The 25,021-nt window shown below is 43.7% G+C and overlaps 1 protein-coding gene across 1 annotated transcript in view; it reads right to left on the bottom strand.

The window, feature by feature from the left end:
* The window catches only part of EVC (EvC ciliary complex subunit 1), a 97,219-nt gene that overhangs the window by 42,496 nt on the left and 29,702 nt on the right, over nucleotides 1-25,021 (bottom strand). Inside the window, exons 7-10 of the mRNA XM_065405510.1 lie at nucleotides 23,427-23,564; nucleotides 14,520-14,678; nucleotides 11,583-11,799; nucleotides 7,829-7,977 (exon numbers count right to left, since the gene is read on the bottom strand). Of these exons, the coding sequence (XP_065261582.1) occupies nucleotides 7,829-7,977; nucleotides 11,583-11,799; nucleotides 14,520-14,678; nucleotides 23,427-23,564 (663 nt within the window). The remainder of the gene's footprint in view (nucleotides 1-7,828; nucleotides 7,978-11,582; nucleotides 11,800-14,519; nucleotides 14,679-23,426; nucleotides 23,565-25,021) is intronic.

Raw genomic sequence — 25,021 nt, 5'->3', positions numbered from 1 at the left:
TTTAAAGGTATTTAGGTGCCTAAAGATGCTGATAGGTGCCTAATGGGATTTTCTAAAGCACCTAAGCAGGTTAGGTGTTTAACTCTTGAATCCAATGGGAATTAGGCACCTAATCTGCTTAGGTACTTTTGAAAATCGCTTAGCATCTATCTGCATTGTTAGGCGCCTAAATACCTTTAAAAATCTGAGAGACAAGATGGGTGAGGTAGTATCTTTTATTGGACCAACTTCTGTTGCTGAAGGAGACAAACTTTCGGGCTTACAACGAGTTCTTCTTCATGGCTGGGAAAGGTATTCAGAGTGTCACAGCTAAAAACAAAGTGGAACAGACTGTTTATCATAAGTAAGGCTACGGTTTTGTCACACATATTTTTAGTAAAAGTCACAGACAGGTCACAAGCAATAAAGAAAAATTCACAGAAGCCCATGATCTATCCGTGACTTTTACTAAAAATTATGCATGACAAAATGGGGAGCTGTAGGGTCCCCACACCACCCAGGGGGTGCCTACCTCGGAGGTGCAGGGTCCCCACACCACCAGTAGCTCCAAGCTCGGGGCACCCCCGTCACCTGCAGTGGCTCTGGCTTGGAGCTCCCAGGCACCCCCACCAGCCACAGTGCTCCGTGCTCCGGGGCACCCCTGCCACCCGCGGGGCTGGGAGCTGTGGGGCACCCACGCCACCTGGGAGCTGCAGGGCACCCATGCTGCCCTCAGCGGCAGGGAGCTCCTGGGGGCCCCACTGCCTGTGGCGGCTGGGAGTTGTGGGGCACCCCTACCACCCTCTGCGGCTGGGAGCTCAGGCCCCGCAGTTCCCAGCCATCAGGGTGGCAGGGACCCTACAGCTCCCAGGTGTCGAGGTCTTAAATCACGGAGGTCTCTGGAAGTCACGGATTCTGTGACTTCCCTGACCTCTATGACAAAGTAGTAGCCATCATCATAAGGAATTAACATGATGTAAGAGACCATTCAAGGTGACGTGGGCAGTTAACACCTCTGCAATTGTAGGACAAAGGAGGGTTAGTGAGTTATAGATTGTTGTAGTGAGCCATAAATCCAGTGTCTTTATTGGGTCTAGGATTTTATTGTCTAATGAAGTTATAAGTTTCATCTCCCAGGCTTGTTTTTTTGAAGGTGTTGTGCAGGTTTCCTTTGAGGATGAGGACTGAGAAGTCAGATAGTGAGTGACTGTTTTGTGAACTGTTTGCCCACAGGGGATAGGATGTTAGCCTTTTATCATTTTCCTGTGTGAGTTCATTTGAGAGCGTAGTGATCGCCTGGCTTCACCCCATAGTTGTTATGGTGGCATTTAGTGCACTGGATGAGGTACCCCACCACATGTTATGATATGCATATGTAGGACCCATGGATTTTGAAAGGTGTGTTATGGGGGTGTTGATCATTGTAGCAGTGGAGATATGTCTGCAGGCTTTGCATCTGTTATGGCAGAGTTTGGTGCTGCTTTGAGTTGATGAGTCCTGGTCTATGGCGAGCTTGCTTCTAATGATGAGCTTGTAGGGGAGGGGGTTGTTTGAAATCCAGAAGATGGGGTTTGGAAAAGAGTAGGGGTTGTAATTGTTTAATGATACCCTGTATGGGTTCTAGTGTGGGGCAGTAGGTGATAACTAGGGGTGTGTGGTTGGAGGCTTTTTATTCCCTACTGAAGCAGGTTCTCTTGGGGTATTTGGGTGGCCCGTTCCTGATGTGATCCACTTTTCAGATGGAGTGTCCTTGTTTGGTGAAGGCAGTTTTAAGTGTGTTAAGGTGTGTGTATCCCAGACTTTCTCCTTGGATAATATTCTGTAGTATCTATTACCTTCACAGATCCAACACAATCTATTATAAAGAACTCAAAGAAGACCCCACAGCACAATTAACCCAAGAATATAAGGATATCATCAAATCCTTCCCCAAACAACTCCAAGAGAAACTCTACCACCTCATCCCTTATGATCCCACCCCAGGAACTTCAACATGCTCCCCAAGATACATAAACAAGAGAACCCAGGCAAACCCATCCTATCTGGCTACTGCACTCTTACTGAAGGAACATCAGTACTCACAGAAACCATCCTCACACCACTCACCAAGCAAAGGCCGATTTTCCTCCAAGACAAACTGACTTCCTCCAGAAACTCCACAACATTAGCAACCTCCCTTGCCATCATGGATGCCACCTCCCTATAAACCAATGTCGTTCACAATGATGGCATTGCTATCTACCTCAAATATCTATAAGACAATGGACAACATTCAGCTATGCACCTCAAACACCTCACCAAACTCATCCATTTCATCCTCACCCATAACAATTTTACATTCAACAACAAACACTTTGTCCAAACCACAGGAACAGCCATGAGTACTAGGATGGTTCCCCAAAATGCCAACCTCTTCATGAGCTACTTTGAGGAAGAATTTCTGGACAAATGCACCACAAAACTAATTATATACCTGAGATACATCAATAGTATTTTCATCCTCTGGACAGATGACCTAAACTCCCTCATAGATTTCCACCACAACTTAATAAACCAACACTCATCCATCAAACTCTCTATAGAACGCTCCCACACCGGTATCAACTGAACACCACAATCAGTTTCAACAATGGAACTGTACAGACAACTCTATACAAGAAACCCCTGGATCTCCACACTTACCTTCACAGATCCAGCAACCACCCCAAACACACACAGAAATCTTATCTACAGTAAGGCACTCCTCATGCTTAAAAATTTGTTCCACGTTATATTTAGTTGTGACCCTCTTTCCCACACCTGAAGAAGAGTTGTGTGTAAGCTTGAAAACATGACTCTTTCACCAGCAGAAGTTGGTCCAATAAAAAATATCTATTACCTCGCCTACCTTGTCTCTCTAATATCCTGGGATCAACATGGCTACAACATCACTGCAAACAACAATTTTAAAAAAAAATGGCCATAAATCCCAAAGAGGTCTTAGTGTATATGGTAAAAATGGCCTAAGACTTTTGCCTCTTAGTTACTGGCTGAAATTCAGCCCAGTAGCAAGGACTGAAAGGCATTCGTACAGTATAGCTGAAAACTGCCCTACACAATGTAAACTGGTGATTTTATGTACCTATTTAAAGCAGGCAGGTGTCAACAAAAAAGTCTTTAGCAAAGAAGAAAGGATTAAATCAGCATAGTCTGAATTACTGTCTCACTCCAAAGAGATAATCACTCCAGAACTGAATTGAGAAAAATCAGTGGGTCATTGAAGAGATGTTTAGTCTACCAGCCTGTATACAAAGCTGTTCTGTGAACTGATAACTTCACTTTTTAGCATTTTCAGTCTGTTCACCTTTCGTGGGCACTATACTCAATATAAAAAGGAGCAGCACAAACCCGAGGTAGTGCTGATGATAGCAGCTCACATACTTAGTCATAGTATCATTACAGTCAAAAGACAGAAGACAGATGAATGGACAGAAGAATTCATATGAAACTGGAACATAGCTTCCTGCAAAGAGCTCAAACCTCAACTAATGTTAAACCTGTGAAGTTACTAGTTAATTTTCAAGACATGCTGTAGATAGAGCAGCATATGCACTACATGGATTTACTTGGAGGTTTAAGATTCCAGACAAGGTTCTGTTTTTTTGTTTTTTTTTTACAGAAGTACTGTCTTCCTACATATCACAGGCCACAGGACTTCCCTGAATCAATTCTTGCTTCAAATCCAATAGCTGTGGTTGTACTAGAGCAGGGGTCGGCAACGTTTGGCACGCGGCTCGCCAGGGTAAGCACCCTGGCGAGCCGGGCCAGTTTATTTACCTGCTGACGCGGCAGGTTCGGCCGATCGCGGCACCCACTGGCCGCGGTTCGCTGTCCTGGGCCAGTAGGGGCAGCGGGAAGCGGCACGGGCGAGGGATGTGCTGGCCGCGGCTTCCCGCCGCCCCCATTGGCCCGGGACGGCGAACCGCGGCCAGTGGGGGCCGCGATCGGCCGAACCTGCCGCGTTAGCTGGTAAATAAACTGGCCCGGCCCGCCAGGGTGCTTACCCTGGCGAGCCGCGTGCCAAACGTTGCCGACCCCTGTACTAGAGCATATCTTTTAGGAAAACATCCAATCCATATTTAAAAATTTCCACTGATGGAGAATCCACCATGACTGTTGAGTTGTTCTGCTGGTTAATTACCCTCACTGTTAAAAATTTGCATCTTATTTCTAGTCTGAATTTGTCTAGCTTCAACTTCTAGCCAATGGATCTTATACCTTAGTCTGCTAGATTGAAGAGCCCTCTATCAAATTTCAATCCCCATGTAGGTACTTATAGACTGTAATCAAGTCACCTCTTAACCTTCTGTTTGATAAACTAAATAGATTGTTTCATAAGTTTCTCACTGTAGTGCATGGTTTCCAATCCTTTAATCATTCCCATGGCTCTCCTCTCAACCCTTTCCAATTTTTCAACATCCTTCTTGAAGTGTGGACATAAACTTAGAGGGAAATAAATATTCACCATCTCTGAGACAGCTTAGAAAGGTTTGAACTTGCAACCATTTGAACACAAAGCACGAAAATGTCCATAGCATGAACAATAATCCATGATTTGGTTGTTGATAAAGTCATACCCAAGGAAGGGGTTTCATTTGTTCCTCCACAGAGCATTTGGACTTTATCTTAGAGCACAGGAGAGAGTTACCTGCTCACAAGGACCCATTTTACTATGGGGGCAGAAGGGTGAGAGCATCTCATGGCTCAGTTATATTTCATGGAGGAATTTCTTAACAACTTAAAAATCAAAGTTTTATATCCTGTGTTGCAACACAAAAGCTGAAAAAATTGGCAAACAGCTATAATTCCCTCCCAGCCTGCAACAAATGTATCATTGATTGCAAATGTTACTATGCAATGTATTGGTTAGATGTCCAAGTTATTTATAAGACTATGGTATGGAAAAATGAAGGCATTTTCTTTGCATAACTGAATTGTCTTGCCTTTGCAGAAGAAAGTCTTGATACAAAATTTCTTAATTTCAGTTAATATGCTCTGGGTGTCTACCAAGAGGTCCATTAAACAGGAATATACAAACAAACATTAAAGTGTCCAGTGGATAGCAAACTGCATAATAAAATTAACTGTTTATATTTGAACAAGACAAAGAGCCTAAGAGATATAAAATGCCACTTCAGAGTACACATTTGTTTTAAATGGCTGGAAGCCTGCTCTTACACTGATTTTTTTCCCTATGCATTATGGAGAGTGTTCTTTAACCAAACTTCATCAAGGAAGCATTGCAGACAAAGTATAGTAATTGCATTATCTAACTTACACAATGTAATTACAAAGCTTGGACTGCAATAAGAAGTTGTAGCACTGAGATCAGCAAAATCTGTCAGCTTGTTGTAATGGGGAAAAAAGTTTTCTCAAACCATCTAGCTGAGTTTTTACATTTTAAACTGTTTATTAAAATTCATGGAACAATCTAATATTGTGAGGAGGTACCTTAGTAAGCAGACATGCTGCCCCTAAATCATTTCTTTTCCTGATAGTTGAGGATGAATTTTAAAATAATGTAAGTCTATAGTTCTCAGCAATTACAGAAGTCCTGTCACTTTCAGCATTTAGGGTTTCATCATTCTGATAACATCACTGTTAACTTTGCCAGTTTTGCTGTAAGATTACATAATTATTGATCAAAATGCCATGTCTTAAACCAAAGTATCCCTGCACAACCACTAACATTAATTCAAAACAACGTGCCTCGACAAGTGCTGTGTTGCCAAAATTATTAACAGGGGACCCTCCTCAATTATCCCCTCATGTGACATTATTCTCCCCTAGTTCACAAGCTTCCAGCATAGATTTTATGGCCAGAAGGCACCATTAGATCATCTACTCTGATTTCCTGGATAATACAGGCCATAGAATTTCACTTAGTTACCCTTCTGAGACCAAAAACATGTGAGTGACTAAAACATATCTTCCAGAAAAGCATCCCATCTTCACTGAATCCCATCCTCTTCCTCTCCCAAATTCCACCAATCCTTCCACCCACCACAGCCATTTCCTTCACTCCTCTTGACCAACCATAGTTCTCTGTCCCCAGCACCTGAAGAAGGGCTCCTTTGCATGTGTCCCCCTACCTGGCAGCTGTTCCTCACAGCAGCACTGGTGGGGTAAGCAGGTCATCCTACAGCCTCTGCTGTCAGTGGTAGCAGCAGACTGGTTATCGGGATGGGTGACCATAGGGATTGGGTCTTTTCTAGTGGTGAACTGACTGGTTACTTAGAGAACAGATTCTTGAGAATGGCAGCTCTTCCCTGACTGGTGTTGGTCTTCCCTAGCTGGTCAGAGGGGGGGCAAGAGGAGGAGTGTGTTTTCCTATTGTGGTGGTGGTGGGAAGGTTGGGGGAGTCAGGCTCGGGTCCCTCTCCCAGTGCCAGCTCTTTAACTCTATGCCAGAGCTGGGCAGGCAAGCACCAGCAAGCTGCAGGATTTCCACTCAATATGGTAGTAGCCTAGGGCATGTCTACACTACAAACATAAGTTGACCTATGTTAGGTCAACTTACAGCCATCACAGTAATTACTGCAGTGGTTCAAGTCCACTCTACCGTCCTTCTGTTGGTGGTGCGTGTCCTCATCAGGAGCATTTCTGCCAACTTTAGAGGGGCAGTGTGGGGAGCTGAGAGCCCAGGCCCTCAGCTCCGAGTGCAGCTCCCCAACAGAAGCCCGACTGCCCCCCCCCCGCTCCCATGGGTTTTTGGCTCCCTGCTGGGAGCCTGGCTGTCCCCCCCCCAGCTATTAGCTCCCCGCTCCTCACCAGGAGCCCGGCAGTTGAACGGAAGCTCCCAGCTCCCCACTGGCTGAACCTGGCAGTCACACGGAGCCTCCCTGATCCCCGTGGGGAGCCTTAGCAGCAGCCTGGCTTGGCGCAGGGAGCCAGGAGACTCTAGTTGGAGTCCTCCACCCGTCCCGGGGTGACAACCCAACTTTCTTGTCAATTTTATGGCTCCAGCACGTAAGTAACCTGCGGTGTCTATCCTGACACTGCTTCGTCTTAACTACGCCGCTATAACTCCACCTCCACGAGAGGCATAGGGCTTATTATGTCGGTATGGTAGGGCACTTACATCGGCGGGAGCTAGGCTGCAGTGTGGACACTGGCATAATTAGATCAACGTAAGCTGCCTTACATCGACCTAACTCTGTAGTGTAGACCAACCCTTAGCCCTGCATCCTCTCCTTCTCTTTGTGTGCTGCTGACAGTGCGGAAACTTCAGGGCGCCTTTTGCATGGACTTCCTTTTGGCACTGGTTGCGGACACAGTATGAGAGTTCCCATTGCAGCAGTTGCTATAGCAATGGAGGGTGCAAACATAGCACTATTATTCCTTATTAGTAGTATTACATTAGCACTTAGAGGCCCCAGACATGCTCTGCCAGGCCAGGCATTGTACATACCCAAAATAAGAGAGATTCCCAGCCCTGAAGAACTCAAAATCCCAAAAGACAACACATTGGAAGTATTATTATTCCCATGTTACATGAGGCGGATCTGAGGGACAGAGATTAAGTGATGTACCCCGGGAGTCTATAGAAGAGTTAGGAGTATGGCAGCTGCCCAAGCAAGAGGTGGCGAAGTCCCAATCTCAGAGAGGGCTTTAAAATGTTAACAAGCAGAGCCGACTCTAGTATTTTGGGGCATAGGCCTGCCCCCCATCCCCAACTCTGCCCTAGGCTACTGTAGACACATCAAATGACAACACAAGCTGACAGTTCTGGTGGACTGAGAGAGCTTCATAGAACGTTACAATGGCCCTAAAACAAACCAAATAGTGAATATAAATCTTTACATAGTCACCTTCAGAAACTCATCAAGTTCCCCTATTTTCTGAGCTTTACTGAGCAGATCCCCTTGTTCATCCTTCTGAGCTTGTTTGAGCTCTCTTATCTTCCTTGTACGACATGCCAGGAGTTTCATGATTAGGTCTTTACCTTGTTGGACACATTCTGGAATATAAAATGTAAATGATTAGGTGTTACAACGCTATAATTTTGGGAAAATAAGTGTGTGAACTTTCATTTCTGGTTTAAAAATGGATACATTAAAAAAAAAAAGCCTGTGTTCAAGTTTGATTTTTATTTCTGAAAAAAATATATTCTATTGTAGGGGCAGCAACACTGTCTAGTGTATAGGGCACCAGACTGGCTGCTAGGACTTCAGGGTTCTATTCCTGGCTGTGCCTCTGACTTGCTGCATGATCTTGGACAAGTCACTTACGCCAAAGCTTTCAGTATCCACTGATATTTTTTTTTATTTTTATTTTTTGGTGTGGGGGGGTTGCCAGCTTGAGACATTTGAGGCCTAACTTTCAGACACTCCACGGCTCCAGATGAGTTTTCCCTGCAGATCCAGACATCTGCTATCCAAACCTCCCTCACATCTGTCTTTTCATCTGGTATTCACCTAAGCCCCTCAAAAAATATTAACCTTTTTTTCCTATAGATACCTCAATAATTCACTACTCCCCCAAGTAAACCGTGCAGCTAAAAATGAATACAGAAAATGAATGTTACATTGTGGCAGCTATTCTGCCACCATATCAAGGTGTTTTAGCTATGAGAAGTTCCTTGTTGGGGGGAGATAAAGCAGTGCATTATATAAACTTTGCACATTACTCATGCCCAGTGCTAATTTATTATAAACATCAGCCTGCTGACGAACATAAATTCCCTGACAAATCATTTGAAAATGCACTGAAAGTCTTTAATAAAAATCTAGATAGTGCAGTGTTTTTTCCCATTCCCTCCACCCCCAAAGTCTACACTAACCTTGGAGGTTTAAAAAAAACATTTTGAAAAACAGCTCTGGTCTACACTACAAACGTATGTTGGCTTAACTACGTCGCTCAGGAGTGTGGAAAATCCACAGCTCTGAGCGACGCAGTTCTATCAACTGAACTCCCAGTGTAGACTGTGCTATGTCAATGGGAGGGCTTGTATGCAAGACGTTTGAGATAATCTTTTAATACAGGAGGTTGCTTAATATGCGTGTACTCTTATGGACAAAAGTACCTATTTCACATAAAACTAACGCCTTATCAGCTGCATCTCTGTCTTGCAACAATGCAAATACGACTGAGAGAAAAACAAAAGGAATGAACTCAAACAAAATTTAAGGGCTTACTTTTAGAAACACACAGCAGCCCCGAGGTAGGCATATATGTCCTCCTTTTAAAGAACTAGCAAGGCGCATCCATTAAACCCTTTCCTTAAACTGTTATTCATATGACTACTTACCATTTTTTTAGAAAGGACAAAACCTGCGGAATGGGGATTGATGGCCTTTAGATATGGCAAAACTCACAATTCAAAACTAGCTGAGAATACGAGCAACTCTCCAGTGAGAGTATTTACATTTAGGCTCTTCAGCTCCTGGAGCTTTGACATGGACAGCATACCAATAGGGCAGTTAAAGATTCAATTACCCTAAGAAAGCCAGCTTTGCATTTCTAGCAGACAATGGGTTTTACCCCAGACTGATCACTTTAGAATCAAAGTTATTTAACAAAGACAGCAAATATTTACTTTCAAATATAAATATATAAAACCAGCTTCCCTCCTTGCCCCACTTGGTGCTTGACCCAATGAGTTGAATGGAAAGATTCCCCATGAATCGAGATGTTATGAAGAGGACTAGAGACATAAACACTCTTGTGGCAAACCACGGAATTAAATCAATACAGAATAATTTAGTGATATGTTAAACCTTTGCTCCTAACTGAGTAGATACTCTTTATTTAAAGTGGTAAATATTCAGAGCAATGCACAGGTTCACAACTCCCATTAATGACAGTGGAACTCTGATTCCTAAATTCAACTTGCATCACTCCAAGATACGTTAAAACTCGGTAGGCTTCAAAGTCAGTTTAAAAAAAATCAAATACACAACTGTAATAAATTCCTCACATGTGATGAGTAGAGCGATAATTATGGATAGATATGTCTGCCAAAGTATTTTGATTTAAGTCAAAGTAGAACAGTTGTTAATCAGAACAGGACAAATCCCCTACCCCCCTTCCATACCTCAACCATGGGGCAGGGAGGCACGGGAAACAATGGAGAGCCTGCAAAGTAAACTACAGAGCTCTTCTCCATGACTCTCCTCACTCTCTCCTGAGTAGGGTGGGAAGACATCTATAGCTCTGTGGCCAAGAGTCAGCATTCATCCATATTAAGTGGGAACTATTACGTGGGCATCTATTCATATGGGCTTAGCAGTAGGGGGACAAGATTGGTTCAATCTTGTAGATAGTGAAAACCCACTAAGGGATGTGAAAATGCAGAGCGGGGCCAAAGGAACTGTGAGCTGCAGGATCAGAAGTTTTCATCTTGTAAATAGATGCAGGACCTTGATACATGGGAGCTGGTGAGAACCATGGCTGCATGAAGAGAGTCTAAGGACCCAGTTTTCAAATTACTAGTAATTTTAGTTGCCTGAAGTATTGGGTGTCCAACTTAAGACAACTTAAAGAGTCCTGTCTTTCAGGGGGAGGTTGCTCAGTACTTTCTTAAAGCCAGGCCTCCTTAAGGAGTATCAATTTACACACTCCAAAATTGAGGCTCCAAAAATTATTATTCAATTTTGAAAATATTGGCCTACCATGCCTATTTCCCTGCATGTGTATGGCACTGAATATATCAAAACAAGGCTCTTTCATCCTGCCCTCGAAAAGCATACTGGGGAACCTGATATACCAGGAGTTGTTAGTTTGTTGGGAGATCCCAGCTTCTGCAATGGGTGAGGGACTTCAGGTTAGTGAGCCATTCTGCTCCAGATTTTCTAGCTACAAAATACCTGTTTAAACAAAATGTCATGGTGGGGGAAGGGAGGGGAGAGAGCTAAAATGCCCCCACCCCCAAAGTTAGTTTATTTCTTTTGGGGGTTTTTTATCCCTCGAAATCTAAATTTGAACACTCATTTTAACCTCAGGAAGACGGAGAGATGAACTGAATTGCGTTTATCACCCCCAAATGGCCTTTTATAAAGGGCTGATGCCACAACTGTGTTTTTGTTTTAAACTTTCCTAGTTCATCTGCTGGTAGGAGAACATAACACAATGCTTTGCACTTACGCAACCGCCACTGGCCTTAAACTCTATGACGCTACGAACACCTTTTATCCAATGATTTCCAAGCCCTTACCAAACATTAATTAGAAAACCCTCCCAATACCCCTGTGAGGTAGATGTGACTTATATTCATTTTACACATGGGCACAATGAGGCAAAGAGAGATTACACAGACCACACAGCAAGTCGATGGCAAAGCCAGGAACAAGGCCTAGGTGGCTTTACTCCCTGTTCCAGAGCATATACCCTCCCTAGGAACAGTAGTCCAGATCCTCAAAGGTATTTAGGCTCCTCACTTCCATTCCTTTGAGCATCTGGGCCAGCATTCCTAGTTTATCCATTAATATGCTTCGAAAGAGTGAGATTTCATGCACTGTTATTACTCTTCATGGGAAAGTGAGACAAGTTAATATCAAAATAAAGCTCACAAGTCAATGCATTTTAAAGATGAAGGTCGGAAATGTCTGTTTAAAAAGTACTTACCATTATTGTAATGTGCTACTTGCTCCCAGAAAACCTTGTGCAGGCCTGTTAAAAGCTCTTCCTTCTGCGAAAGAGAGAGGTTGCTCTTTATAGTTAACTGGTCCAATATGCCAGCTACAGCATCTAGTCTACATTTAGTTTCTTCTTGTATCCTTGTCTTCAAAAAATCAACCATTTTCACCATTAGCTCCCAATTAAATATTCTTTCCTGAATGTCCTGAAAACAAAACAAAAATAATATGTAAAAAATTAAGTGCAGGCAGAGTGCTGAATCTCTGCAACACACTGAGCCCTTCATTAACCCATTCAATACTGAATGATGCAAGAGACAAAAAACAGTGACGCTAGACAAACTGTTTCCTCCAGCGACCCATTCATTTGATTGTGTGTGCTCACTTGCACCATGGAACGGGTTAAGCAAAGCTGTCTACATTTTCCATCCAGTGCTTCCTGGCTCTTTAAGCAATGAAAATAAATCTAAAATGAATGAAGCAACATGAATAATAAGTTAGCACTGCACATTTCAATGTTCAGCACAGGCTGATGCTGAGGGGGAAAAGTTTCACTAGATGGAGCAAAAGGATAAGATCTAAGGATTTTTTCCCCCTAAAATACTGCCCAGCTGGTCAGTTTTCATTTAAGAATGAGCACGGTTATAGGACTACAATACCATTGTAGAGTGAGTCCTAATACACTGAGATTACTGACGGTATATAAAACAGAGTAGCTCAGTAAATGATTGAAAAATAAAAGTCATTACAGACCACTTCCATTACTCTATGGCACAGGAAACCCAGGTTCATAACCCATCTAAAAAATCTTGCTCTTCGGGTTAGTGGTGCTTATATAATGGCTTGAGATGGGGAGAGGTACGTGATGCTGGTAAACCAAGTGCCAGCTCTAGCCAAGGCTGTAGGCATTAGCTAAGAACTGACAAACTCATAGCTGGAAACCAAACCAGCTCACCTATATGTTAGTTTTGTTCAAAATAGGTATTCGTCTTAAAAGAATGTAGTTAGTGTTTAGACTCTGTGAAATGCTCGTAAATTGCTGCATGCATTAATCTCACTTGTAATGGCTATATTCCATGCTATAAGGAAATATGTAAGTTATGCTTTATAACTTTAAAAGTGTTTGCTCTGAACTTGTGAACCCAGGTATGGGAATCGTCCATCCCCATTAAGGAGGCCTATCAAGATTAAATGGGCCATTGAGAAACATCACAGTACAAAGGATTGTGACTGGCCCTATCACACCTTGGAAATGCTATGTGCAAGGGAATTCATATCATGGACAGTAAGGCCAAATGTAAAAGATAAAACAGGGTCACAAGAAAATTTGTCATCTCTTTGCTTGTTTGAACTCTCACAGGGCCAGAGACATTAAACAAAGGCAGAGATTCCCCAAGGGTTATCCCTGGGTCTGCTGTGGGGATATCTTGAATTGACAGATTATCACTTTACTGTCATCTTTAGGAATCATGGATGGTTCCTTTGTGTATATGTTTGCTTGCTTTAACCATTTCTTTTTGCCTAGTTAATAAGCCTTTAAATAGTTTATTACAGGACTGGCTACAAGTGTTGTCTTTGGTGTAAGATCTGAGATACAAATTGATCTAGGGTAAGTGACTGGTCTCTTGGGACTGGAAGCAACCTCAATATTGTGTGATTTTTGGTGTAAGTGACCATTTACTGTATCACTAAGTCCAGCTTGCCTGGGTGGTAAGATAGACTGGAAAGTCTATGGGGACTGTCTGCGACTCTATGGTAAGACTGTTACAGTGATCCAGAAGTTCACATCTGTTACAGAGTTGGTGAAGTCTAATTATAGAAAACACCACCAGTTTGGGATGTCTGCCCTGTTTTTGACAGTCTGCCCTGAGACAGGCACTCATGGTCGTGAGCCACTCCAGACAGCATGATAAGGTGACCCTTAGCAACTACTGCAACTAAAGGAGAAGATGGTCCTTCTCCAAAGAGCTAGAAGGTCCATGAAGGCAACGTTAGGTAGAAAAACTTATTAAATGTTGGACCCAAACATAAGAAATAATCCATTTAGACTGAACATTCATATTGAACCAGGCACAACTGAGGAAAGTCCATGTATGGAAGCTTAGTGGACCATGGTGCAGAGAGACCACCTATAAAGGTTATTTGCCAGTGTGGGTCATTAATTTTATTTGACTCCCACGTTGCACGATCATAAATCATTAGCTACTAACCACTAAATATTTTATGGGTGAAAAAATGCATCTAGAGGCCATAGTGGGCTAGATTCTGATCTCATTTATACTTCTGTAAATCCAGAATAATTCCAATTACTTCAGTGGAGTTACTCCACAATAATAGCCTGTATAACTGAGAAGGATCTGGTCCAATGACAGGTTAATTATGCGTAACAGTATGCGCTTTATGTTGCATTAAAATGAATACACTTGTAAATGTTATTGCTTCCTCTCCCAAGGCCAGGTTAGTAGGAGGTGCTGAGGGTCTTCAATTCCAAAGGAAGTCAGGAGTGCACTCGGAACCCTTCTTAATTTGAAGTATGGCCATCCAGGCATGGTAGAATACATACAAAAAAGATGTCTCAATGCGCAGGTTAATGTTTCCCTTCCACATCTGTAGATGTAGTGCTCTTGCTGCTTGCTCATTGCTCTCATTAAAATCTTGCAGAGCATTTTTATTCCACCATGACTGGATAGTCGTGTTTTCAGAACCAGAATCAAAGCAATGAGAGGTCACTCACTTAAGCGTTTTTACAAACTACTGAGAAAGCTAGTCTCCTTATAACAGGTTAAAGTAAACAGGCCACAGCTGGTAAGTTGTCTACCTAATTCATAAACTCTGATTGACATAAACATTACACATTCTCATTATGCTCTGAGTTAGGATTGACTGTTTCAGTCTCTCTTCAGCTTTCTCTCCTCTTGTACTTTACCATTGCTTGCAAATCCTGAGACTGGCTTAATAACCCTTCTACTGCAATCATTCTCTCAGTCAGATTCATCATTATCTTTCCTCTTTTGGCACTTGAGCAATTTGACTGGTTCAGGAGAAACTGCTCGGCTTTGTCTGCCTGCTTCCAGAAAGCTTCCATCTGCAGAGTAGGAATTAAAACACATCAGTTATTTCCCCCTTTACTTAAAAAACCCCCCATAATATTTAAAAACCTGAGAAATTAATTACCCTACAACACAGAGATGTGTTCTATTATGGGAGGCAAATCATTGTAATTCAAGATGAAGCCATTAAAAAGTCATCATTTGGCAAAACCATTTTCACAAAAATCTCATATTTTGAAACATGGCGACGCACCCTGGGTAATGTCAGATACCAGCGTATGGTACCTGTTGGCTAATTCTGACTCTTCATGGAGGTTAGTGTATACAATTTTATTTAAGATTGCTATTTAAAAGAACTCCTCACACACAACACACTAAAAATAGGCTAATTCAGTGGTCCCCAAACTTTTCAGAGTCACCTACCCCCTGTCCCCGGAGCCAGGGCCGGGAGCGGGGATGCGGTTCCCAGGCAGGGGGGACATGGAAAGGGGTAGAGGGGCTGAGGCTGGGGCTGCAGCTAGGGGCAGGTCTGGGGCCAGGAGTGGAGCTGTGGCTGGAGGGGTCTGGGTGGTGCCCCCTCCCTATCTCCCATGGGAGCTGGCCCAGGCCCCGCCACACACCCCCAAGTGTTCCTCTGCACCCCCCCCAGGGGGGTTGCGCCCCACAATTTGGGGACCTCTGGACTAATTACTACAATTGGGGATAGAAGAAAGGCTAATAACCAGTCATCTCTTTCTAACAAGTTACTTTATTATCAATGTTGTAGCGTAGGAGTGCATGTGTAGCAAGATTTTAGTTTAAAACTCAGAAGTTTTTCACCAGCTGAGGTTTTTTGCAGCTATTGAGTTTGTAAACATTATATTAACTTCTCAGAAATTGTAAGCATATTATGTGGTTTAGAAAGGTGTATGCCCCACCTACAGATCACCAGCTTTAGGATCTAATCCTGTAGATACTTGTGCACAAGCTTAATTCTATACATGTGAGTCATTCCATTGACTTTGGTGAGATTACTTACATGTATAAAGCTAAACACATGTACATCTGTAGAATCAGGGCCTTATACTGTAAGCTTTCCAGGACAGGGGCTTGGGTCTGTGCAGTGTCCAGCCATCTAATGGTTATATATTGCTGCAACACAAGGGTGCCCCAGTCCTGACTGGGGCTCTAGGTGTTATCATCATAAATCTTTATTAGTAATAGTAATAATAATAATTAAGGGGGAGATTGTGAATAGCAGCTGGCACTTGACTTTCAACGGGATTTGTGCTACTAAATGTCCCCCAAAACAGCCAAGAATTGTACTTTGAAATTCCAGGTGCTTTTTTTGGAGGTGCCAATCTGCTGTGTATGGTGAGGAAAGGAAAAACCTTATAGCACTGAGGGAAGAGAGGTGCTCTTCAAGGGCCTGTGGCTGAAGTCAAGGAGAATCTTTCCATAATATAGTAACTGTGATGTGATGTGTAACTCCACTCAACTACCTGAAGGGGGGGTTCCAAAGAGGATGGAGCTAGGCTGTTCTCAGTGGTGGCAGATGACAGAACAAGAAGCAACTGTCTCAAGTTGCAGTGGGGGAGGTCTAGGTTGGATATTAGGAAACACTATTTCACTAGGAGGTTGGTGAAGCACTGGAATGGGTTACCCTAGGGAGGTGGTGGAATCTCTATCCTTAGAGGTTTTTAAGGCCCGGCTTGACAAAGCCCTGGCTGGGATGATTTAGTTGGGGATTGGTCCTGCTTTGAGCAGGGGATTGGACTAGATGACCTCCTGAGGTCTCTTCCAACCCAAATATTCTATGATTCTATGGGTATGTCTTCACTACCCGCCGGATCGGCGGGTAGCGATCGATTTATCGCGTCTAATCTAGACGAGATAAATCAACCCCAGAGTGCTCTCCCATCGACTCCTGTACTCCAGCGCTGCGAGAGGCGCAAGCAGAGTTGACAGGGGAGTGGCAGCAGTCGACTCACCACGGTGAAGACACCATGGTAAGTCGATCTAAGTACATCGACTTCAATATGTTATTCATGTAGCTGAAGTTGCGTAACTTAGATCAATTCCCCCCCCCCCCCCCCAGTGTAGACCAGGGCTACGATTCCACACATGGAGGCAGATCCTCATCTGATGTAAATTATCATACCTCCATTAAATGACAATTTACATCAGCTAATGATCTGTCCCATGAAGCTCAGTAAGGCTAGATGACACTAATAATATCCGTTTCACACATGATTAACTCTGTAGAATATTGAACAATAAGTTCTTTAAAGGATTGCCTTCACAGTCTCACAAGAAATGTCACATGCTTCTATCTCTGTCAGCCGGACATGTGTTATCAAGTGAAAGGAACAGAGATTAAATAGAAAACCATAGAAGTTCACGCTGGCATATTTCACAACTACCAAACATGTCAGAATGACTGTCAGTTTCTCTGTCAGAGAGGCCCAGGGCTAGGATATATGTGCTGTTCTAGGCCTGGTCTACACTATGACTTTAATTCGGATTTAGCAGCGTTAAATCGAATTAACCCTGCACCCGTCCACACAACGGAGCCATTTATTTCGAAATAAAGGGCTCTTAAAATCGATTTCTGTACTCCACCCCGACGAGCGGAGTAGCGCCAAAATCGATTTTGTCATTTCGAATTAGGGTTAGTGTGGCTGCAATTCGATGGTATTGGCCTCCGGGAGCTGTCCCAGAGTGCACCATTGTGACCACTCTGGACAGCAATCTGAACTCGCATGCACTGGCCAGGTAGACAGGAAAAGCCCCAGGAAAATTTGAATTTCATTTCCTGTTTGTCCAGCGTGGAGAGCACAGGTGACCACAGATAGCTCAGCTCATCAGCACAGGTAACCATGCAGGCCGATAATCGAAAAAGAGCACCAGCCTGGACCGTACGCGAGGTACTGGATCTGATCGCTATATGGGGAGAGGATTCAGTGCTAGCAGAACTTCGTTCGAAAAGACGAAATGCCAAAACTTTTGAAAAAATCTCCAAGGCCATGATGGAGAGAGGCCACAATAGGGACTCAGATCAGTGCCGCGTGAAAGTCAAGGAGCTCAGACAAGCCTATCAAAAAACAAAGGAGGCAAACGGTTGCTCCGGGTCAGAGCCGCGGACATGCCGCTTCTACGCCGAGCTGCATGCAATTCTAGGGGGGGCCGCCACCACTACCCCACCTGTGACCGTGGATTCCGGGTCGGGGATAGTCTCATCAGCTACACCTGAGGATTCTGCGGATGGGGAAGAGGAGGAGGAGGAGGAGGACGAGCTTGCAGAGAGCACCCAGCACTCCGTTCTCCCCAACAGCCAGGATCTTTTTCTCAGCCTGACTGAAGTACCCTCCCAACCCTCCCAAGCCAGTATCCAAGACCATGACCCCATGGAAGGGACCTCAGGTGAGTTTACCTTTTAAAATATAAAACTTGTTTTAAAAGCAAGTGTTTTTTAATGATTGCTTTGCCCTGAGGACTTGGGATGCATTCGCGGCCAGTACAGCTACTGGAAAAGTCTGTTAACGTGTCTGGGGATGGAGCGGAAATCCTCCAGGGACATCTCCATGAAGCTCTCCTGGAGGTACTCCAAAAGCCTTGCCACAAGGTTTCTGGGCAGTGCAGCCTTATTCCGTCCTCCATGGTAGGACACTTGACCACGCCATGCTTGCAGCAAGTAATCTGGTATCATTGCCTGACAAAGCCTGGCAGCGTATGGTCCCGGTGTTTGCTGGCATTCAAGCAACATCCGTTCTTTATCTTGCTGTGTAATCCTCAGGAGAGTGATATCGCTCATGGTAACCTGGTTGAAATACGGGAATTTAATTAAGGGGACAGAGGTGGCCGTTCCTACTGGGCTGTTTGCCTGTGGCTGAAAAGAAATCCTTCCCTGCAGTTAGCCAAGCGCAGGGGGGGGAATTGGCCCTGAGCTTTTCGCGTTTGGCTAGCAGGGATCTTCCCTGTTACCAGCCACGCGGTGGGGGGAGGGGTACAACGATCATCCCAGAGAATTCATGGCGGGGGGGGCGGGGGGGTTAGTTTGGTTTCTGCAGGGATCTTCCCTGATACCAGCCACGCGGTGGGGGGAGGGATAAAGCGATCATCCCAGAGAATTGGATGGGGGGGGGGGTTAGTTTGTTTTCTGCTGCTGAAGGTTAACAGGAAAACCGCAGCAGTCAACAGGCTTTGCTTGGTATGTGGGAAAGGAGGGCGCAGAAGCCGAAAGACAATGGCTTACCATGGCTGCCTGCAAGCTGAATTCTGTTGCCCGGACCTGCGTCTGTGATCTCTAACACCAAAGCCACAGGCACTCAATATTAAGATGGAAAATGCGACCTTGTACTGAAATCACATGTGCTATGTAATGTGAATAGTGTTTTTCACCATGAAAGAGTATAAGCATTGTTCTGTAAAATGTATCATTTTAAAAACTTCTCTCCTTTTTTTCAACCCTCCCTCCAGCAGCTGCAAATTTTTCAAGCCTCCCTCCTCCATCCCGAAGGCTATCTCAGATAAGGCGTCGTAGAAAGAGGATGCGAGACGACATGTTCACGGAAATAATGGAATGCACCCGCAATGAAAGAGCTCATTTGAATGAGTGGAAGGACACTGTATCTAAATTTAGGAAAGATGCTAGTGAACGTGAGGTCATGAGGGATGCTCGAGATGAGAGGTGGCAGGCTGCAACGCTGGGGCTGCTGCGTGAGCAAACGGACATGCTCCGGCGTCTGGTGGAGCTTCAGGAACGGCAGCAGGATGACAGAGTGCCGCTGCATAACCTCCCTCCCCCCTCACCATGTTCCATATCCTCCTCACCCAGACGTGTAAGAACACGGGGGGGGAGGCTCCGTGCACCCTCCCACTCCACCCCAGTGGACAGCCCAACCAAAAGGCTGTCATTATATTGAATTTGTTCAGTGGCCTTTTACTTCCCTCCTATCCTCCTCCCAAACCTCACCCAGATTACCTTGTTGGTTCTCTCCCTATGTTTATAATCACTTAATAAAGAATACATGATTTTCAAACGATAGTGACTTTATTTCCTTTGAAAGAAAGCTGGGGGAACGGGGAGGGTGAGTTCCTTACAGAGAATGAATGAGTCAATAAAGGGGACGGGTTTTCATGAAGGAGAAACAAACAGAAATTTCACACTGTAGCCTGGCCAGTCATGAAACTGGTTTTCAAAGCTTCTCTGATGCACAGTGCTTCCTGGTGTGCTCTTCTAATCGCCCTGGTGTCTGGCTGCGCGTAATCAGCAGCCAGGCGATTTGCCTCAGCCTCCCACCCTGCCATAAAGGTCTCCCCCTTACTTTCACAGAGATTGTGGAGCACACAGCAAGCAGAAATAACAATGGGGAGATTTGTTTGGCTGAGGTCTGACCGAGTCAGTAACAAGCGCCAGCGACCTTTTAAATGGTCAAATGCACATTCTACCACCATTCTGCACTTGCTCAGCCTGTAGTTGAACAGCTCCTGACTCCTGTCCAGGCTGCCTGTGTATGGCTTCATGAGCCATGGCATTAAGGGGTAGGCTGGGTCCCCAAGAATAACTATTGGCATTTCAACATCCCCAACGGTTATTTTCTGGTCCGGGAAGTAAGTCCCTTGCTGCAGCCCTTTAAACAGAGTAGTGTTCCTGAAGACGCGAGCATCATGAACCCTTCCAGGCCAGCCCACGTTGATGTTGGTGAAACGTCCCTTGTGATCCACAAGTGCTTGCAGCACCATTGAAAAGTACCCCTTGCGGTTTATGTACTGGGTACCCTGGTGCTCCGGTGCCAAGATAGGGATGTGGGTTCCATCTGTCGCCCCACCACAGTTAGGGAATCCCATTGCAGCAAAGCCATCCACTATGACCTGCACATCTCCCAGAGTCACTAGCTTTCGTAGCAGCACCTCAGTGATTGCTTTGGCTACTTGCATCGCAGCAGCCCCCACAGTAGATTTGCCCACTCCAAATTGATTCCCGACTGACCGGTAGCTGTCTGGCGTTGCAAGCTTCCACAGGGCTATTGCCACTCGCTTCTCAACTGTGAGGGCTGCTCTCATCTTGGTATTCTGGCACTTCAGGGCAGGGGAAAGCAAGTCACAAAGTTCCAAGAAAGTGCCCTTACGCATGCGAAAGTTTCGCAGCCACTGGGAATCGTCCCACACCTGCAACACTATGCGGTCCCACCAGTCTGTGCTTGTTTCCCGGGCCCAGAATCGGTGTTCCACAGCTATAACCTGCCCCATTAACAGCATGATCTCCAAAGCACCGGGTCCCGCGGTTCGATAGAATTCCATGTCCATATCCTCATCACTCTCGCTGCCGCGCTGCCGTAGCCTGCTCCTCGCCGCCTGGTTTTCCAGGTTCTTGTTCAGCATAAACTGCACGATAAGGCGCGAGGTATTTACAATGTTCATGACTGCTGTCTTGAGCTGAGCGGGCTCCATGCTTGCCGTGGTTTAGCGTCTGCACTGTTCACCCAGGAAAAAGGCGCGAAACGGTTGTCTGCCGTTGCTTCCTGGAGAGGGGGGAGGATATACCCAGAACCACCCGCGACAATGTTTTTGGCCCCATCAGGCATTGGGATCTCAACCCAGAATTCCAATGGGCGGAGGAGACTGCGAGAACTATGGGATAGCTACCCACAGTGCAACGCTCCAGAAATCGACGCTAGCCCCGGTACATGGACGCACACCGCCGAATTACTGTGCTTAGTGTGGTTGCATACATTCGACTTTATACAATCTGTTTTACAAATTCAAATTATATAAATTCGGATTAATCCCGTAGTGTAGACATACCCCTAGTCAGGACTGAAGTGCACTGGCAGATCAGTGTGGGGAAGCTTATACATAGCCTGCCATTATGACTGGTCTCTCATACTCATGAACACTAAATTAACTCAAATGTTGAAAAAAATGGAGAGAAAAAGACAGTCTGAGTGATTCTTCTCTTATTTTCCAGCAGACTAGATAAATAAGATCTTTTTCCACCTCCAGGTTTTCTGGCTCAGGAATTAATTTTGACACTCTAGTGCTATTGAACTGAAAAATTATCATTTCATGAGGATCAAATGTCAACAGTAAAATTACATTTTTGCATTTAAAAGCACTTTAAATGTGTTATACTGTGCAAAGCAGCGTAGCCAGAAGAGTTACTGAGGTGTTAGTAACACTTTAACTATGCCAACTGAAAAAGTTTATCTATGAAAGGTTTCAGAGTAGCAGCCGTGTTAGTCTGTATCCGCAAAAATAACAGGAGTACTTGTGGCACCTTAGAGACTAACAAATTTATTAGAGCATAAGCTTTCGTGGGCTACAACCCACTTCTTCGGATGCATAAAGAGTGAACCATATATTGAGGAGATATATATACACACACATACAGAGAGCATAAACAGGTGGGAGTTGTCTTACCAACTCTGAGAGGCCAATTAAGTAAGAGAAAAAAAACTTTTGAAGTGATAATCAAGATGGTTCAGTACAGACAGTTTGATAAGAAGCAAGTGTGAAAATACTTACAAGGGGAGATAGATTCAATGTTTGTAATGGCTCAGCCATTCCCAATCCCTATTTAGCCCTGAGTTGATTGTGTCTAGTTTGCATATCAATTCCAGCTCAGCAGTCTCTCGTTGGAGTCTGTTTTTGAAGTTTTTCTGTTTTAAGATAGCCACCCGCAGGTCTGTCAGAGAATGGCCAGACAGGTTAAAGTGTTCTCCCACTGGTTTTTGAGTATTATGATTCCTGATGTCAGATTTGTGTCCATTAATTCTTTTGCGTAGAGACTGTCCGGTTTGGCCAATGTACATGGCAGAGGGGCATTGCTGGCACATGATGGCATATATCACATTGGTAGATGTGCAGGTGAACGAGCCACTGATGGTATAGCTGATGTGATTAGGCCCTATGATGGTGTCACTTGAATAGATATGTGGACACAGTTGGCATCACACATTTATCTATGAAGTGTGCATACTTTACATGGTACAAGTGAGCATCAGATGTAAGGAAAAATATTACAGGCCAAATTCTGCCTTCATTGCACAAGTACAATCCCACTGAGCTCAGATGGGTATAAAAGAGCTTAGAGTCTATGCCTATATGGTTTATTTCAACAGTGGATTTTTGAAAAACAGAAAATGCACTAAGAATGAAAACTAGAATAATCACTTAATTCTGACTACCAGCCTGCTTATTTCACTCTAATGCCACTTCAGTTCCAACATGATTTTAGCAGCCTTTGTCTTGAGAACGACTACAGCTAGCACTTCATACCAGTGCTGAAGATATAGCTAATCTGAGATTTTGGTATATAAAGCATTAATCTATTACATTATGATATACAGTTCTAAGTCAACCTTTACTGAAATATCTTTTACATAAAAGTGTACCGGTAATCTTTCAAGATATGTAACTAATTCTCTTAGTGGCTCAAAAGATATATCAGGTCCTAAAATCATATTTAAATTAAGGTTGGGGGAAAAAGTAAGATAAGATCTAACAGCTCATATTATACAAGGGCTTGAAATATTTTACTAGTCCAACAAAGTAATAAGCGTTTGACATCTCTATGTATTGTGCAAGAACCAGTGAACCAGAATCAGAAAAGAAAGATGCTAGTTGCTGGCCAGAGTTAGAAACACTTTGCTAGACGAATGTACACATGCTTTCAGGATCAGTGGACTTCTAAAACACTGATCCTGGACTAGTGATAACAAAGAAAAAAAATATTGATTCCCCTATCAACAGAACAATGTTAATTTAGAAATATAGAGATGAATAAAAAATGATATAGGTACATTATCTATGATATGTTCAGAATATTCTCTCTCTTTCCTTTCTAAATCTTCTAAGGTCTGGTAGTCTGAATTACGAGCGCCCGACATTTCAGTACTCAGTAGTCTGGAGGTAAGTTGTTTCTGTAACTCTTCCAAATCCTGGAAAAATAAGAAACCTGTTACACAGGAAAATAGCTTGTTCTGACTTGGCAAAAAGTATTACTTGGAAAATAATAATATACACCCGGCTTCTATTGAAAAAATGCTAATTTATTAGAGAGTTTGCGTCTTGCCCATGATTCTTCATGAAAGTAAATTCAGCAAACATGTTCAGGAAGTTTTATTTCTAGGTACTGCTGTTCCTGCAGTAAGTAGAGAAAACATCAGACATTAGGCATGAGTCAGCCCTGATTTACACTTATTTTACACAGTGTAACTCCACTTAACTCAATTTAAACCAGTGTGAGATCAGAATCAGTCCTGGTGTTCATTTCCACTGACTTTGGATACTATTAAGCATTGATCCAAGTCTTCATATTTTTAACCCTTTTAATGCACCCACAAGTATTTTCAAGAAGATTGCAATTTTGGCTCTCCATCTTTAATTGGCTTCTAAAAATGCCCATGCAGTGCTTGGGGATGGTAGGGTATGAGTACCTGATCATGTGTGCAAATGCAGGTGGTTAGCAGTGCGTGTGTGTGTGCGCGCGCACACACACACACACACACACATATATGTATGGTAAGGTGCATTTTTAGATGCCACTTCAAAATGTTGACTTTTAATGTTTACATAAGTGATCCCGCTCCTGCCGTCCATCTCCATCCTCTGACAAACAGAGGCTAGGGACACTATTCTTTACCCATCCTGGCTAATAGCCATTAATGGACTTAACCTCCATGAATTTATCCATCTCTTTTAAACGCTGTTATAGTCCTAGCCTTCACAACCTCCTCAGGCAAGGAGTTCCACAAGTTGACTGTGCGCTGTGTGAAGAACTTCCTTTTATTTGTTTTACACCTGCTGCCCATTAATTTCATTTGGTGGCCCGTAGTTCTTATATTATGGGAACAAGTAAATAACTTTTCCTTATTCACTTTCTTCACATCACTCATGATTTTATATCTCTATCCTATCCCCCCTTAGGCTCCTCTTTTCCAAGCTGAAAAGTCCTAGCCTCTTTAATCTCTCCTCATATGGGACCCGTTCCAACCCCCTAATCATTTTAGTTGCCCTTCTCTGAACCTTTTCTAATGCCAGTATATCTTTTTGAGATGAGGAGACCACATCAGTACGCAGTATTCAAGATGTGGGCATACCATGGATTTATATAAGGACAATAAGATATTCTCCGTCTTATTCTCTGTCCCTTTTTTAATGATTCCTAACATCCTGTTTGCTTTTTTGACTGCTGCTGCACACTGCGTGGATGTCTTCAGAGAACCATCCACGATGACTCCAAGATCTTTTTCCTGATTCGTTGTAGCTAAATTAGCCCCCATTATATTGTATGTATAGTTGGGGTTATTTTTTCCAATGTGCATTACTTTACATTTATCCACATTAAATTTCATTTGCCATTTTGTTGCCCAATCACTTAGTTTTGTGAGATCTT

Source organism: Emys orbicularis, chromosome 5 (assembly GCF_028017835.1).
Source record: "Emys orbicularis isolate rEmyOrb1 chromosome 5, rEmyOrb1.hap1, whole genome shotgun sequence".
Taxonomy (NCBI): domain Eukaryota; kingdom Metazoa; phylum Chordata; order Testudines; family Emydidae; genus Emys; species Emys orbicularis.
The sequence above is the reverse complement of the archived record's forward strand: the minus strand, read 5'-3'. Positions and strand labels throughout refer to the sequence as shown.